The sequence below is a fragment of the Actinia tenebrosa genome, unplaced genomic scaffold (assembly GCF_029948245.1).
Source record: "Actinia tenebrosa isolate PJP-AT-01 unplaced genomic scaffold, QUT_ActTen_1.0 PGA_scaffold13__45_contigs__length_12533684, whole genome shotgun sequence".
NCBI lineage: Eukaryota > Metazoa > Cnidaria > Anthozoa > Actiniaria > Actiniidae > Actinia > Actinia tenebrosa.
Genome location: NW_028292573.1, coordinates 10,055,370 through 10,073,613, shown reverse-complemented (window position 1 = coordinate 10,073,613; position 18,244 = coordinate 10,055,370). Strand labels below are relative to the sequence as shown.

At 39.0% G+C, this 18,244-nt stretch overlaps 2 protein-coding genes across 3 annotated transcripts; both read right to left on the bottom strand.

The window, feature by feature from the left end:
* Positions 1 to 1,441: 1,441 nt before the first annotated feature.
* LOC116295345 (uncharacterized) lies at positions 1,442 to 12,849 on the bottom strand. The gene is made up of 11 exons (XM_089028761.1): positions 12,534 to 12,849; positions 10,796 to 10,864; positions 9,912 to 9,980; positions 9,559 to 9,783; positions 9,302 to 9,484; positions 8,977 to 8,997; positions 5,801 to 5,986; positions 5,361 to 5,420; positions 4,904 to 5,143; positions 3,790 to 3,945; positions 1,442 to 3,109 (listed from the first exon to the last, which is right to left on the bottom strand). Exons 1-11 carry the CDS (start codon positions 12,696 to 12,698, stop codon positions 3,020 to 3,022), a joined length of 1,464 nt encoding a protein of 487 aa, XP_088884887.1. The 5' UTR covers positions 12,699 to 12,849; the 3' UTR covers positions 1,442 to 3,019.
* Positions 12,850 to 14,049: 1,200 nt separating this feature from the next.
* LOC116295351 (uncharacterized) lies at positions 14,050 to 18,233 on the bottom strand. Of its 2 annotated transcripts, none has more exons than XM_031703140.2 (4): positions 17,339 to 18,233; positions 16,151 to 16,216; positions 14,876 to 15,121; positions 14,050 to 14,799 (listed from the first exon to the last, which is right to left on the bottom strand). In XM_031703140.2, the coding sequence occupies exons 1-4, from the start codon at positions 17,498 to 17,500 to the stop codon at positions 14,590 to 14,592; spliced, it is 684 nt and encodes a 227-aa protein (XP_031559000.1). In that variant the 5' UTR covers positions 17,501 to 18,233; the 3' UTR covers positions 14,050 to 14,589. The 2 variants fall into 2 exon arrangements, with proteins under 2 accessions (XP_031559000.1, XP_088884736.1); XM_089028610.1 differs by having other exon boundaries at positions 14,676 to 14,795; positions 17,339 to 18,082.
* Positions 18,234 to 18,244: the final 11 nt, after the last annotated feature.

Sequence of the window (18,244 nt, the reverse complement as noted above, 5' to 3'; positions counted from 1 at the left end):
ACGAAGCAACAGTAGACGTCACTGAAACAGCTGAAGATATATCGGTAATTCAGAACGCACATGATTATACTCTATATCAAGAGAATATGAACTAAGAGAAGGAATCCCTGTGCCCCATCATGTGCACACTTTGATGCTATTTTTAGAATCTATTCTGAAAATATCATCAAATGATATCATTTATTTGATCGTTTGATTTTCTGCACGCGCATAGTACGCGCGCGCTCTACGCTTTTTGCTAACGTTTTCTAGTGCTTTTCTTATGTTCAAATGTTCAAATCTGCCCTCAAGATGACGATGTAGGTCGAAAGCTTTGGGAAATAAATGTAAAAATACTGAAGGTTGAACAAATTACTACTTCAATTTCCTGTCGTAATTGCCAAGCTTTCGAAACAGCGTAGAGCGCGCGCAGTAAATGCGCGTGAGAAAAACAAATGGTGTAAAAATAGCATCAAACTGTGCACATGATGGTTACAAGGCTATATGGGTAGGATTCCTTCAGTCTCAGTTCATTTTTCTCTTGTCTATATTCTATACTCGGCGTAACGGGCACTAGGACACCTAAAGTGACTGGATTTTTAGTTTTCCCCCCGATTATGTAAGGTTGACTTTCGGTATTCAAATTTTGGTAGCAAACGAAACTCGTATAAAGGGTGGAGGGTTGATCTCGGCTCTTGTTCCTCGACCGACGACCAACCCTGCAGCTCGTCCCGGACGCGTATGCGTACTTTTGTCCCTCCAAAGTCTACGACGCTAAGAAGCAATGAAACGTGTTTACATAACTCTCGCAGTACCTTCTGGACGGGCTCCCAATTTGACGACCGTTTGCATTCCTGGCATAACTCCGGATCGAGCTGTTTGCCAAGAAGGCAAATCACTGTGGCGGTTTACGCATAAAATCGGATATTTTGGTGCAGATATTCTGGTTTGAGGGACCGAAGATCCGAGGATTGCTTTGGGCCTTAGATTATTTATCGAGAAAATGGATTCTGGAGGAATGTTAGCCAAAGGTTGAATTTTGAAGGAATTCCAGCCGATTGTGTATGAGGTGCGCGTGACTAGGCTACCCTCGAGAGTTTCCGATTTTCCTCTGTCCAGGCTCTCTCGAGAAAAAAACGGTTTTCGGGTGGCAAAACATTCGAGTCAGGAATGAAAATGGCGTCCAGAGAAGCCGGGTTGTGATACTCATTTGGGGATTGCTTTTCAAGAATAATGGTTTTGTTAATTCTGTTAAGATGATAGCGTGGCTTAGTTATCTCTCCAAAGTCCTGCAAAAGAAAGTTTCAACTGGAAGCATTTTTCGGCAAAATATTTGGCAAAGGGTTCGACCGTTCGACGGCCGTTTTTTCTGAGTCGTTTCCTACCTTCTCCTCTTTAGTGTGTGGTGGGGAAACGTCATCTAAACCCGAACGAAATGAGCTGTAATTAAACCATGGGGCTGTTCAATATATCAACAACACACGGTGGGAGTTTTATTTGATTTGAATTATTTTAAAGCGTAAAAATGAGGATTCAAAAATACCCATATGATACCCATATAATCTTTGTCTGTCTGTCTGTCTCTCGATCGATTCAGTTATTCAACACTAACGGTAAGCCTGGGCTACCTATGAAAAAACTTGACGGATTGGCCTCATCCCAGACCCACAAGGGATCAATACAAACAAGTACGTAAGTTTAAAACATATGTACAAATGTTTTCTTAGCTTATAAAAAATTATCTTTTACAGACTCCATACATTAACTGTAATTCGATCGACACTAAAACTGAGCTTGAGATACCTGTAAAGACTCGTATCAAATACATTAAAGGAATTATTTTATAATCATTATTATGTTTAATATTACCGATGAGTCAAATTATAGAATAAATTATAAAGCTTAAGATTACGAATTCTATTAGATGTCGAATTTAAAATGTACGATATGAATATTTAATCCCTTAAACTTGTTATCGCTAATCACCACCGCAATTGATGGTTTTCACAGCCGCCATGTTGGATGAATTCAACAAAAGATTCGTCATTAGTATCTTTTGTTATATCATCCGACATGGCCACCATGTCTTTTGTTATTTCATTCTCGTGGGAATGATTGCAAACCAGCAATACAGCAGTGGCGTAGCTCAACCGGCTTGACAAGCATGCGGAGGGCACCTTTGACAGTCGTTATACAGTCCATGTATGACTCCAGAGCACAACTGTAACCAGTTTGAATTAGTTAGAGTTGGTTTGATAGGAGGGAGGAAAACCTGGAAGGCCAGGAAAACCCTCCGCGTCAGAAAGAGAACCAACCAACATAGCTCACATAGGTGGACTGAGATTCGATGAAGGCCTTTTTACCTTTGTTGAGATGGTTTTTTAACTTAAGTATTGATTTATTAGCTCGCTTGGTTTGCTTTTTTTAAAGGCAAGAATAACCTACCATGCAACGGGTTCAGTTGCCCTATTATCATCACTGATATTCACAAACTTTTACTCATTTGCCACCATTTTCATAAAATGCGCAACCCATAGAAGTAGCAATTATCAAGAATTTTTGACGTGAGTCAATCAATCTTCCAACGATCTTAGTTAGCACTAGTCACATGTGAGTCTGTATGCTCCATGCTCGATGTCCAAATATTGTAACCATGCCAATTTATGAGCAGGATGAGGGTACACTTTTGTTACATTTATGGCATATTCTTTTGTTTGCTTCCATGATCAAGACTCTTAGGTATGACTGGTTTTCTCCTCAGTTTTAGTTAAAATTATTCTAATACACCCGTGAACAAAATTACTCGGTTCTGATTGGACAAGACAATTGAATTCCAAATTGTACTCTGTCGAGTCCCAATTAAGTTGCTCGGTTTTGTTGAGTGTATTATAAACAAAAAAATGCACAATCTTCTCGTACAATTCTGAATTTATAAGCCTCCAGGTCTCTGGAATCCAGGGTAGTGGAGTAAGGTCCTTCAATCTGTGTCTCAATGCCGAGCAGCCGCGTGCGCAGAAGATATGTTTGACATTCTCTCGACCTATACATATGTTACAGTTTGACAAGAGTGTCCTCTGTTTTCTGTTTCAGTTTTCCTTGTTTGTAGATCTTGGTGTGTAGCAGCTGCTGCCTGATGGTAGTGACAGATAAAAATACAGATCAGATCAGATCAGATCAGATCAAAATTAGGGATGTTTTCCCACTATAATTCAATTGTATCAACTTGAGATAAAACATAGAATAATATAGCGAGCAATAATGGCAAAAAGCGCCAAAAACTAGACCTGATTGATTCCAATTTTCGTTTTGGGTTAACACTCAAAACCTTTTTTTAACAGTTAGAAGCTGATGTACTATGATAAAATGCTTGTTTGAAGCGGTATTTTCAATTGTACAAAGATGTTTTGTTGCATTTGTGTTAGAATGTTGCTTTGTCAGGCTTTTTTTATAGAAAATGTATGGGAAATAAGCAAATGAAGGCCTAAACCTCATTTTCGATTCAAATTTTTGCTTTGGGTTAACACTTTGATTCCACTTTCATCGGTCATCTCCGCTTCCAAACAAGTTAAACTTCAGTTCTAAATAACAAGATTTTAGCCTTGTACAACAGCCTTTCTTCAAGAAAATAGTTTTTGGCGCTCACCGCTTGAATACAAAAAGAATTCTCTGATCTTAATATTATTACGACGCTTGCACTCTTGCGCGGAGCTCTAGGCATGAATAGCACATAGCGCACGGAGGTCAATGCAGAAGAAACATGCAGGACATGCACAAGAAATACTGGGGGGAAACGCCCACAAGAAAACTTACACTGTAATGAGGTGGAATGTCATTCTGTTCAGTCATGGGTCCACCTGTTTGATTAAGTATAGCCACAGGATTCCCATCAGGTCCTTGGATGATAACGTATCCAGTTTGAGAACCATTTTGCATTTGCATATAGTTAAGCTGTTCAACCTGTTCAACCTGTGGTTATATTCAAAACATATTTGAATTCTTTACTCTACTCCAATGAAGGGCTTAAAAAAGGTATTTGACACGAGACCGGAAAAGCCTCGTTTTCTCTATTAGGAATCGGAGAAACGAGTCGTAAGGTCAATGCGTCAAAGGCCATGGAATGTGGGATGGGATGGCTCGATTTTATATTTCCTTCTTCACACCATAAAACTGTTTTCTATTTACTTCTAAAGATCAGAATTTAGTACTTAATTTCTGGAGCAGAACAGGACCATTCTCTACTTTCACATCCCCATAATACTTTGTGTCTTTGGGGGGGTAACCAGAGGGAGGGTACAAACCCACTTATTTTGCTGAAGGCTGATCAGACAATGTTGACAATACCGTGTTTGGTATCCAAAGATAAAATGAAGAAGTAAAAAAAAAAAAAAAACAGAAAAAGATAAAAGCTTGAAGACGTTTAAGGTAAATTTTAAACATTTTTTCGTAAGTCAATACATTTTCTGTAAGACCAAAACTCTCGATGATCTGTACACGCAAAAATAACTTGGAATAAACTGATAATCAGTATTGTACGGATAAAAGCAAGTATAATATAAATTCAATTTAAAAACTTTTCAATTTGGGACAAATTTTTGATTGGTTACCCCACCAAGACGCAAGGTATTATGGGGATGTGAAAGTAGAGAATGAATAGAGTTGTCGTTAGATCTGTTCCTTTGCTTCAATGGCCGGTTTCACCGGTTTTCCTCATTCCATAAAAATCATTATCTGATTTTGTTCCATAGAAAAATTCTCGGGTTTTTCGAGGCATAGGTAGCAGTAGATAGTGGCCAACAATTATGTAGCATTCGTCTACTATCGGGAACCAATCAACAGAGCACCCCACATGCTTTGAATTTTGTTTTTTTGCTGCAAAAACATATTTGATTGTACATTCCAAAGATTCATTCACATTTACACTCACCGTTAGTGTCCACTTTTGCGGTTTACCAATGAAAACCCGGCAGCAACAAACAGACGCCCAGATACCGATACCAAACTCCAGGATACTGAGGATCAGTATCAAAATACTCATATGATAATCTACTCCTCTTTTTTTGCTGCTATGTAATTCGTAAGTAATACACACCGTCATGAAGTACATAATGATCATGACGGCAGCGAAGACAATCGATGTGATGGTAAATCCCAAATAGACACCAATCTGAAATCAATTAATATGAAACCAAATGAAAGATAAAATTTGTGTGGTTGTTTAGGTAGGACCATGGGCGCTTGGAAATATTTGCGGAACGTATACGTACATTTATTAACATTTTTTGCCATCATTTTAATATTATTTATCGTCAAGGAGCCAATGCTAGTGCTTTTATAGAAAAATGTTCCGAGAAAAAATTACAAATTTAGAATCTAAGTCTTACCGTAGCTTTGAAAGTAGATGTTCTCTTCGTAAAAATTCCAAGTAAGCCTGTGATGGCAATCTGAAAAGGGGATCGGAAGACTGCCGATTACATTCAAGACGAAAGGGTAAACACAGTCGGAGAATATAAGGCAAGTCTTTCTTAAACGAGAATAATAGCAATAATACTATGATAATAATAACAACAAGATCTAGCTGCCTCTATTTACCCGCAATATAGGGGATCGGAAGACTGCCGATTACATTCAAGACGAAAGGGTAAACACAGTCGGAGAATATAAGGCAAGTCTTTCTTAAACGAGAATAATAACAATAATACTATGATAATAATAACAACAAGATCTAGCTGCCTCTATTTACCCGCAATATTTCTTGATTTATTTTTTTATGGGAAATTAAACTGATTCAGGTTTAACATTTGGTGGAGGTATTCGTACTTACCCACGAGCCCATCCAAACAGCAATGTATGACATGGACGTTAGTGTTAAATTATGAAACGACCGCCTATGATCATGACCACTTGTCTGAACAGCTCGCTCAAAGACACCAAATATACAGCATAAAGTACCAATCAGCAGCTGAATGACGCCTGACACCAGGAGCTGTTCACGAACTGCAAACATCGTCTAGTCTCTTTGTAATAACAAGATATGAATCTGCAATTGAATAAGATGAATTTTTCCTTCGACTAAAGTAGAACCATGCAGGCTGCAGTCAACATAACCGAGGATTGGTGTTTAACCAATTAATCCTCATTTATTCGCATGTGCCAACAAAAGAAGATATATAATTAAGACTATCGAGATTATCTCCTAAGATCGAATTGGAATTTAGGAGTTGATTTCATTTGTTTAAATGTACGCAGGCCATGAGGTGATGTTGTCTGTCCACCATGCACAGTGTGCTTCAGTAATTTTCCGTGTTTAATAACGTCATGTCTATTTTTTTTTATGGTCATAAACACTTGTGAGAAAGTCACGTTCGTATAATTGACCACGTTATGAAGCAATATTAGGCCTTATATATACTAATGTGTTTTCGAAATGCTTCGTTTATGTCTCACTAAAAACGCATCGAAAGACCAAACCGAATACAACCATGTTGATATATTAAAAGAATTCATTGACAATTTTTTTTTTAAATTTAAACCAAGCGGTGGCGATAGGCCTTTCGTTTCCAAACGTACATGTGTCTACTCTAGAGAGCGTTCCCGGCATCCCCTGCTTGATATTTACATAACTTGTTTTATGCTAGCATTGCTCGTTCTACAAAGAATTCTGAATTCTGATAGGCCTTTCGTTTCCAAACGTACGTGTCTACTCTAGAGAGCGTTCCCGGCATCCCCTGCTTGATATTTACATAACTTGTTTTATGCTAGCATTGCTCGTTCTACAAAGAATTCTGACAGCTGCTTGTAATTTGGCGGAGTATTTTAGCTGTGAGGGTGCCAATGGGGTCAGTCAGTTAACTGACAATAATCCCCTTCACAGTTCCCTGTGCCATCTTGAAAGGTAGCAGTGCCTTTGCATCGAAGCGAGACAAACGGTGAGCTTGCAATAATAGAGACGTGAACAATTGTCCAAGGTGTTAAAAAAAGGTTCCAATTCTCAAGAGATTGGAATTCTTTTGTTTTGTCTTCCTCCAGATCGAGCTGCTTTGACGTCACATGCAAGGGGTCTATAGTGATTTTCCTCAGACCCACGTGAAACAGTTTCTAGTTCTTAGTGTATAATAGTCAAATAGACACAAAAGAAAACAATGGAAAAAGATCTAATAGAGCAGGTGCATGTTACGTTATAGCCGACATCTTGGTTGACGATAACAAAGCATTCCACATTCGCTTCTGTTGTTATATCAACCAACATGGCAGCTTGCATGGAATACAAGTACCATGAGAAAGTCTTTGAAGCCATGGCTAAAGTTGACAAAGCTATGAAGGTGGTGTCGCCAAGGCCGGCTACCAGAGGTTCCTTAGGAGGGCGTGGAAGAGCTGGCCGCTTTGCCAATATCCAGTGTTTTTCAGTGTCTACAATGGGGGCACTATAAGAGCCATTGTTCAGGGGTACCAAGGCAAGATGGTGGGGGCAGCCAAAAGAGGAAAGTGGGCTCCAAACTCTGGAAGCATGATGGAAGTCGCGTATATTATGTGGCATGTATTATTGTTTAAAGAATAATACGATTTAGCATCAGTAAAGATGCCTACTTATACTTGTCTCTGCTCATTTATTTATTATTTATTATTTTATTTATTTTTCCCCCTTGGTTTCTTACTTGACTTGGCTGAGTAACTCCTTGTTCCTATATTAGGGTGAGCAAACTCCCAATGGCTACCTTATTCCTGGGATGCCTTTGGACCGCCTGCTCTCAGGCGTGTGAGGTTTGCTCCCTCCTGATCGGGAATCCCATGCATAGGGACTTTATCTGAAGGGTATTTTCCTTTCTTTTTTTCTATCATATCCTAGATTCCACCTCTTAAAAAGAGAAGATTGGGTGTTAGACAGGTGGCAGAAGCTCAAATGACTTTGATAGGCTAGTGAAGGATACTCAAGTGCGAGGGAAGTGTTCTTTGATCAATATTCACGGGGTTCCCTTTTAGGAGGGGCCATCCAATGGCAAACACTCTCTGGGATTGGATAAGGAACAAAATTAGCATTCAAAGCTTTAGTCAAGCCTTTACCGGCGTTTGCTTTGCTACGCGACCACCCCAGACAAAAATCGCGCCGTGCACTTTGCAATAGACTGCCGTCAATCAAACACGTTGACGCCATTTACACGCGTGTGTGATTCAAAAGGCGTCAAAACTTCGGTCGATTGTTTACAATTATTATGAGCCACACTCACCGGGCCTATCCGGGCCGGTCCAAACGCGTGTGAATGGCGTCAACTTGTTTGATTGACGGCAGTCTATTGCAAAGTGCACGGCGCGATTTTTGTCTGGGGTGGCCGCGTAGCAATGCAAGCGCCGGTAAAGGCTCGTATAAGAAAAGTTCTGAAGGTCCGTGGAATTTCAAGGTGTTTTTATCGTTGAAGTTGTGCATTTTTTGCTATACCATTCGTACTTGTGAATATTTATACTCTGATTCGAGGCTAGCCCTGAGTAAATGAATCTTCAAAACACAGCGGTGATTTGTAACCCGAAACTGGTCTTTTTCGCACCTTAATTAACAAAAGATTCTGAATTATAATTTTTTGGGGGATTTCTTGAGTGCGCACTGCTACTGTTATACTTATTTTATTTAAAGCTTTGTTTTAAAGTTGTGAGTTGACAAGCATGCTGCACATCCATAATTTTCTAGCGTGCGGGCCGCTAAGAAGAAAGTAAAAATCTGTCAGAGTTATAACCATGCCGAAAAGTTAAATGTGAAAAGTAAATGCAGCGATACCTGTATTAAGCAGCTAAAATATTTATAAAGAGCATTATTTGGTTTCCATATTGAATGAAAAACCAATCTATATACAACAAACACCTCTATTGGCTATGAAGAACCTTATGGTATAAGGTCGCAAACGGAGGTAATGGAGGTACCACTGTATAGACAATACAAAGTAAAACAAAGATGAAACAAATAAGAAGAAAAAAACACTACAGAGCGACTTTGACAGAATTTTCATTTGCCTGTAATCCTTGTGCACCAAACTAGAAGAGATAAGAAAATAGAACATTAATAGTTTACCCTCAAATTTGTTTTAGAGACAGGCATTATTATTAACGACAGCTTCTTGAATCGGCCAGCAGATTTGAATTGATCAGGATGAGGAACTGGTCAGAAAGTGAAGGGGAGGGTGGACTATGAAAAACAGGGTTACGTTGGGTCATGAGAAAATAAGCTTCCCTGCTTCTTGTAACATCATTCCCTGACTGGCGGTCCGTGCAAGAGGTTTGTAACTTTGATCATTTCATACTAAAGTTATGATGAACAAGTGGTCGTCTCAGAACTTACATTGTAATGAGGAGGAACAGCAGCTTGCTCGACTGGGTTGTTCTCGGGTGTTCCACCTGGCTCCATCATAGGCCCACTGGTTTGAGCTGGTATGGCAACAGGAGTGCCATTGGGTCCTTGGACGATAATATATGCAACAGGGGGACCTTGTGTTTGTGTGTACACTACCGGCCCGACGGGCGCCTAAAACACGTTGAGATTAGTATCGCATTTTTTATTTGCATGGGTACAACGATTGCATTTAATATATCACTTACCGATTGTGGATTTTGACCGCAACATATTATTTTGCAGCAACAAACAGAAGCCCAAATTGCAACACCGAACGCACCAATACTTAAGAACATCATAATCCAGGCGATGTACACGAATGCATACTTAGTAGAGCGATCGGCGTGCCAACTCAAAGTGAGAGCATAACACATAATCATGAGGGCGGCAATTACACTAGCAGTTATGGAGAGTCCCATGTATACGCCAATCTACGAGTAAACACAATTGTAGTTATGGAGAATCCCACGTTTACAACAATCTACGAGTGGTCACTATTATATACATACTGGTATGATGATAAATAGAAAGAAAGTCCTCCAAGTCGTCATCAACTTACCATACACTTTAATGATGCACAGCAATTTCCTTGCGTGGTGTACACCTCAGGACTTCCATTATCGCAACACTGAAAAAATAAAACGATTCAAAAGCATCTAAGATTTGGCTAACTTTTCGTCTGCGAAAATTTAGACAAATTATTTAGTATTTTCAGTGCATGACTTAATCGGTGTCAGTGAAAAGATTGGTAGTACGTGGTAGCGGTGGCGGTGGTGGTGGTGGGGGTGGCGGTGGTAGTGGTGGTAGCGGTGGTAGCGGTGGTAGCGGTGGTGGTAGCGGTGGTGGTAGTGGCAGTGGCAGTGGGTAGTGGGTAGTGGCAGTGGCAGTGGCAGTGGCAGTGGCAGTGGCAGTGGCAGTGGCAGTGGCAGTGGCAGTGGCAGTGGCAGTGGCAGTGGCAGTGGCAGTGGCAGTGGCAGTGGCAGTGGCAGTGGCAGTGGCAGTGGCAGTGGCAGTGGCAGTGGCAGTGGCAGTGGCAGTGGCAGTGGCAGTGGCAGTGGCAGTGGCAGTGGCAGTGGCAGTGGCAGTGGCAGTGGCAGTGGCAGTGGCAGTGGCAGTGGCAGTGGCAGTGGCAGTGGCAGTGGCAGTGGCAGTGGCAGTGGCAGTGGCAGTGGCAGTGGCAGTGGCAGTGGCAGTGGCAGTGGCAGTGGCAGTGGGTAGTGGCAGTGGCAGTGGTAGTGGCAGTGGCAGTGGCAGTGGTAGTGGCAGTGGCAGTGGCAGTGGGTAGTGGCAGTGGCAGTGGCAGTGGCAGTGGCAGTGGCAGTGGCAGTGGCAGTGGCAGTGGCAGTGGCAGTGGCAGTGGCAGTGGCAGTGGCAGTGGCAGTGGGTAGTGGCAGTGGTAGTGGTGATAATGATATGCAGTCTAAGTTAAGAATGTTATCTTACTATGCATCCCGACCTTCCAAATCTTGCACGTCGTACAGCACATATTCCAATGATACCGGTGACACAGATCTGAAAAACAAAACCCACAATTAGCAAACAAATAAAACTTTAAACTAAGACACGAAAGTTTGAATTTCACATCTGAAAAAACCTCGAATTTTCCGGCTTAGTTTGTCAGTCTACAATAATTAAGTGACTGACAGAACAAATCCGGGTGTGTATTACAGCTATTTTCATAAACATGCGACCTCGGTGCTCTTGAATTGCACGCTGAAATTTGGTTTTTTCGCTGCCGCCAGTCAAAAATATGAAAGTTACCGACTGATTAGGTTTGATTGACAGCAGCGAAAAACCAAATTTCAGCGTGCAATTCAAGAACACCGAGGTCGTATGTGTTATGAGAGAGAAAATTAATGTTTTTACAGACTAAGCTAGACATCAGTTTTCTAATGACTATTTCTTATCATATGAAAACAAGATAAAGAACGATCAATTAGTTATTGAAAATATCGATATAAGATTTCAGTAAGGCTACCATCACGCAAGTTTAGATGATGGCATGCTTTGAATTTACAAGTAAACCACTTAGCTCCTCCCATTAGCATGTACACCTCTGGTTACACCCTAAACACTCTTTCCCCCTTTGCTTAGTTATTTTAGCACTATTCTTATGATATAAATATCCCTCGTAGACCTTTCTATACATTTACCATATAATCATATGATATCTTTGGTTTAAGCTATGTTTAGTTCTATGATTTTCACTCGTATTATTCTTAATAAGACACACACTTAGGAATTTACTATTTCCATTAGCCAATCAAGGCACAGCGATGATATCATATTGATTGTAGAATGACACCTGTCATGAAGTTATTATGAATAGAGCTCATGTAATTAGTTTTAGTCAGAAGAGTAGAGATAGAGTATAGAAGAAGAGAAAGTAGAATAAAGATCCCGAGTAGCTCTACCTAGAGCGGTCTATCCCATAACACATGTTTATGAAAATAGCTGTAAGCTACAGACACACGGTGCAACATCGCGCGCCACTGTAATACAGCACTAATACTCAGTTCGTGCTGGATGATGGAACCTTCATAACTCGGGAACCAAACATCGAAATGAGTCAAGATTTTTTCTTGTGACTTATAACATTGATTTCTAAAACATACTTGAGAAATGCCTTTATACGATCTATAGTTTAGATTTTGATGTTTTGATGACGTCATGTGAAAACCAGCAATAGGCAAAAATAAATACTAGAGAAATGTTTAAAATTTGATCTTATTAAAATAGTTATTACTGCAAATACTCACACTTTGGACCTATAAAACTAATGTACAGTTTATTTTCGTACCACGCAATTTATTGTTTGACAATATATATTTAATATCGCGTGACATTTTCCCACTCAGTGAAAAAATTTGCATATTTTCCTTCTGTAATAATTTTTAAAACGTCTTGTCAGAATGGTAAGTGAAGAGCAACTTCAGAATAATAGTGTGCGTCCATGTTTACAATACATCCTGAAATTTATCTTTCAGCGTCATTCTCGATACTCACTGCAAAATTTCAAAGATAATATCGCAGAAAGTACATGAATATCGGTAGAACTTGGCTTCCCTGCTGTAGACTGCATGTAGATGCAAAGAAGTTTGTTACTTCGCCTTCTAAGAATAGCATATATTTACACTCTGCTGCTAAAGCATTTTTGAAAATAAAGAACGATAATACCTACCCAAATACCACCCCAAATGGGGATAGCGGAGATTAATGAAGCTGTGATGCGACGTTCAGCTATGGTTGTGGCGATATCAGCGATTCCGAATAAAAAACAAAGCACACCAATGATCAATTGGGTTATCCCTGAAATTAGGGTTATCTGGTAAGAATCGGCTCCCATTTCAGCCTATTGGTCGTTGATTTTAAGGTTGACTTTAAACCTGTGAACGAAAAGCGAAACTTCAACAAATTTTTTTTTTGAAATTGTCTAGAGCGCCTTTCGTTAGTCATTCTTGAAGAATATTCAGTTTTGACATACTATTCGTTATGTCTGTGTCACGCAACGGCTCTAGTCACAATTATCTTTTCGCGTCAGACCCTTGGGCGCACTTAAAAATATAGATCTCTGCATCTCATTTCCCCGGCTCATTTCGTCAACTGGAAAAATCCACCTCCACTGAGCCTGAGGGGAATAATCGTTTTAGTATAATTTTAGATTTGAATATCAGAGAAAAGTCGAAATTCAGGATAAACGTCTTAGAGTTACTTCCTATCTGGATGAAAACTTTGGAAAACCTCATAATCACCGCTCCAGCGATGATTATCGTCTCAATCACCGGTCGCTCGACCAATCACAGCTCGAGAAACTGTATATTCAAGTCTAAATTTATACTAAAACGTGATATTTTTATGTTAATGTCACGCAACGGCTCTTGTCATGATCACTTAATATTGTCTTGTTGCCACAAACCGTTAAGGCGCGCTTATAAATAAAGATTAACAGATGTCTCGTGGAGGGTGAACAGGTCGGAACAAATCTTAAATTGAAATGTGTAATACGAACGTTTTTGGGGCGTGCACTCTCGTTCTTTTGTTTAAACAAACGTGCTCAAGTCTGGCAATGTGACTTAACATAGCGCTCTACTTTGGATCTATCTCGTATCAAGAAACGCCCTATTCTTCGGTTGACTGTGAGCGTTTGACTGTCCCCACATGTGACAGGTCAAAATGGCTAGTCCTTTTACGGTCAATATGGGAAAGCCTTTTGTTAGGCCTGAAGTCGCACCGATTTCTTGATACGTAAAAGGCGTCTTTATACAACTTTGCTTGTCCTCTTTACCACTACAACTTTACTGTACCACAAATTATTAACAATGTCAGCACCTATTTAAAAAATAATCTTTCAATAAAAAAGAAAGTATACTAGCTGCCTGATATAACCACCGACGGGACTTACTTGATCACTACTGATCACAAAAATATAAGACATTCTCTTGTTGCCACATTGTTCCCGCTTCTTGACTTTAGCGCTGTTCATAAACAACACTCGGTAGGCCAGCCAACGCTTTGGTACTTAGCTTTGAATTCCGCGGGTCTATTACCCATAATGCACCCGATATAGTTATGTACTATATACTTGGTTGGATCAGAATTTCTGCATATCGCTGTATATATATATGCCAACGTGCCAACGCAGCTGCATTTGGTGCACTCATATTCAAAAAAAAAAAAAACAACAACAAACAAACAAATTATAAGCTTAAAGAGATTATTACACTTATTTTCTTATTATATAGCATATGGAGGGGGTCTTTACTTCGGAAAGCTAATGTCTAAAAAGTACCATGATTGTGTTACTAACATTTTCGATAGTGGACTTAATTCCTAGGAAGGTGATGGTGGTCCCTCCGACTGTACATCAATAGATTCTATTTTAACAGTTCTACTGATTTCTGTAATAGAATAAGCATTTTGAGAAGTTATTTCATAGCTTGGAGGCCGTTCTTCGTTTTAAGTATTAAAACCTCTCTTTACATGTCTTGGGGAGTGCCAACGGGATCTTCATTTGGTCCACTAGCACCAGATTCTATGTTTACAGTTCTGTTTATTTCTGTAATGGAATTAAGTTATATATTTTGCATTGCTATTTCATAGCTTGGAGGCCGTTCTTCGTTTTTAGTATTAAAACCTCTCTTTGCATGCTTTAGGGAGTGCCAACGGGATCTTCATTTGGTCCACTAGCACCAGATTCTATGTTTACAGTTCTGTTTATTTCTGTAATGGAATTAAGATTATATATTTTGCATTGCCATTTCGTAGCTTGGGGGCATTTCTTCGTTTCTAGAATCAACTTCTGTTTGGATGTTTTCGGGAGTGCCACAGGGATCTTTATTTGGTCCACTAGCTGCAACAGGGACTACATTGTCATATTCAAAGAAAACAAATGCACTCGAAGCACCTGTTCTACGAGATGTTGATTCGAAATCTCCTTGAAATCCTTCCTAAGAGAAAAACATATTAAATATATAAAAATACAAATGTAAGAAGTTGGCAATGTTGTAAGACATCCTGACTTACCGTTTGAGAATGAACATCTAAATTGCAACATGATGAAGTGCAAATGATATTCCAGGAACACACACACGCCCAAAGGCTTACAAGTAGTTCAATACTTCCAAGGATAGTAATCACCCAGGTAATCCCATAAGGTGCAGGATAATGAGTGTCTTGGTATTTCCAGAACTTAATCGTGAGGTAGTAGCAAGCAGTCATAAGGCCAGCAAGGAAGGTTGATGTCACGGAGACGAATATGTACACAATAATCTGAAATAGGACATGGTGGGGTTTTGATCAGTTTAGTCAAATGTAAAGAGAAAAGGACACAAAAATAGTAAATTAGGTTGGTTGATTTGTTGGTTGATGTCACGGACGAGAATGAAAGCGACACAATAATCTGAAAGAGGACAAGTAAGGTTTGGGTTCTGTTTAGACAAATTAAAATAGATAAAGGAGACAAAAATTATAGATTTTACCGAAGAAGGTCGATGTCATGGAGAAAAATACATACATAATAATCTGGAAGAGGACATGGTAGGACTTTGATCAGTTTAATCAAATGGAAAAAGAAAAGGATGCGAAAAGAATAGATCTTAAGAAGGTTGATGTCATGGAGACGAATACATATCTGGAAGAGGCCCATGGTAGGACTTGTGTTCAGTTTAGTCAAATGGAAAAAGAAAAGGATGCGAAAAGGATAGATCTTAAGAAGGTTGATGTCATGGAGACGAATACATATCTGGAAGAGGCCCATGGTAGGATTTGTGTTCAGTTTAGTCGAATGGAAAAAGAAAAGGATGCGAAAAGGATAGATTTTAAGAAGTTGATGTCATGGAGAAGAATGCACATATCTGGAAGAGGCCCATGGTAGGATTTGTGTTCAGTTTAGTCAAATGGAAAAAGAAAAGGATGCGAAAAGGATAGATTTTAAGAAGTTGATGTCATGGAGAAGAATGCATATCTGGAAGAGGCCCATGGTAGGATTTGTGTTCAGTTTAGTCAAATGGAAAAAGAAAAGGATGCGAAAAGGAAAGATCTTAAGAAGGTTGATGTCATGGAGACGAATGCATACACAATAATCTGGAAGACGATAAGGTAGGGTTTTGTTCAGTTTAGTCAAATGCAAATAGAAAAGGACATAAAAATGATATATAGATCGTGTTAAGAAGGTTGATGTCATGAAGAAGAATAAACACCGACACAATAATCTGCAAGAGGACAAGTAAGGTTTCTGTTTAGTTTATATAAATGCAAGTAGAAAAGGAGACAAAAATGAAAGATGAACAATAATCTTACCAAAACTTTTAAATGCGTTGTGCTGTAAAAACTTGCAAGTACCCCAACAATTCCCCCAGTAAGAAACTATGAAAACAAAGATGACTACACTAATGCAATCGACAAAATAATTGTAAATATGTTGATGGACACACTAGACCGGGTTAGTGAAGGTTAACAAAACAATGCTTTATTTTATTATTATTTATTATTAGAGTTTTTAAAAATAGACTTAGCGCGGTTTTCTGGCCAGTATTAGAGAAAAGGTATTCATACTATCCGAAGTACGAATAATAGGTTTTAGGACAAGCCATACAATTGAGCCCCCTAACTAGACAGCAAATAATGTTTAGAAATTTCAATATTTTTATTTGGTGGATTGTTTTGTTCTAGTTTGTATTAAGTTCCTTCCCTCACACGAAAAAAAAAATTCATATGAACCTGAAGGGAAGCTAAAACTCATAAATGTTTTAGCGGTTCCATTGTTGACAGCGCTTAAAGTTGCTCGTGCAGCTGCAGTCTAAGTCTACGGTTACAGAAAACCAGAAAAAAAGCAAAACGTGCTGGCTTAAATTTGTCTAGTGAAAACTGAGCAAATATCCAGTCCAATGCAATAATCAAGGCAAGGAACGATTTATAACTATCATGGTTTTGTTTGGTTTTACAGTCAAAGGACATGAAGCGTGCCCATCTAGAATGCATTATTCAGTTTTCTAATATTCCGTAATTATTTTCAAAACAAATAAAATCTCGAAATCTGATTGCATTGGCTTATCACAGGCTTTAGGGAATTCTTTGCTTTTTGACGTTAGAAATATTTGCGAACAAATATAAACCACTCAATGACACTCAAATACCCACATTTGCATTCTGTTTTGCTGTGTTCATGATTAACATGGAATTTTGTCCTTTTCAGCACCTTTTTCATCGGTTTAATTGATCAAATAAACTTTTGAGCGAGTAAAAAAGTCTAAGTAAACAGGTAGAGCGACAATTTGAATCGAAGCTTGAGCGTAACGCTTGTTTTCTGGGAAACTGGATTTTTACTTCGCAATCCTAATTTTTATGAAACAATAATAAAGTATCGAATTCTTTATATTATAGAACTTCTTGTCGATGTACATACTGTAACCTTATAACAGATGTTCTTTTTCTATTTTTGTATCAATCATGCTTATAAATCACTGATAATCACTAAATACTACTCACCCATAAACCTATCCAAAAGCCAAGGAAAGGGACGGCTATTACTTTATGATAATACCTCTCCACTTCATCTCCTATCTCTACAAACCCCAAAATAATACAAAATATACCAATGATCATCTGTATGTAGGCTGAGATGTGTAATCCTTGTATTGACCTGCACATTTTTTAAGAATCGTGAATTATGATCGGAAACTAGAGAGAAAAACGAGATTGTAAATAACCGCTTTGGGCAGAATCGTTGGCTCATCTGTCTGTGTTTTCGTATGGAAACACACAGACATGCAAATGTGTTTCTGATTCAGTTGTACCACCTGATGGGCAGCTTTTGTCATACCATGGAGATGCATGATGATGCCAACAACATTCATTCAGCTGTTTGATGTCACTAAAGATCTAAAACTCATCTACCCAATAAATGGCATTATCAGTCGATTGAGAAAGGAGAGATTTTAAATGAACTGATGGATACCAGTCACCACAACATTCAATGTCTAGATGACAGCAAACGACAAGCAGCATCAGTTCCCTGAGAACACATAATTGGGATCCATACTGTTCATTCAGTTATTTGTGAGTATCACAACCATCAACTCTCTTTTATAAAATCCTTGTTCTTTCTCTCGTTTCACGGTAAATTTACCATTTTCCATACATTGGTTCACTGGTCAAACAGAAAGCACTCAAGCGAGGCGATAAGGTACTTTCAAAGGATTATCCAAATTTGAACCTTGCAACCTCGACTGAATGCTTTGTGTTCGACCAGTGAACCGATGTATGGAAAATGGTGAATGAATGCATGCATGATGCAAATTTCTGTTACATTCTTCTGAACTAGAACATGGTTTTCAATCTAAATTGCAACTTATTCGTTATCTTTACCGAAAACCACATTTTGAAAATCGTTTT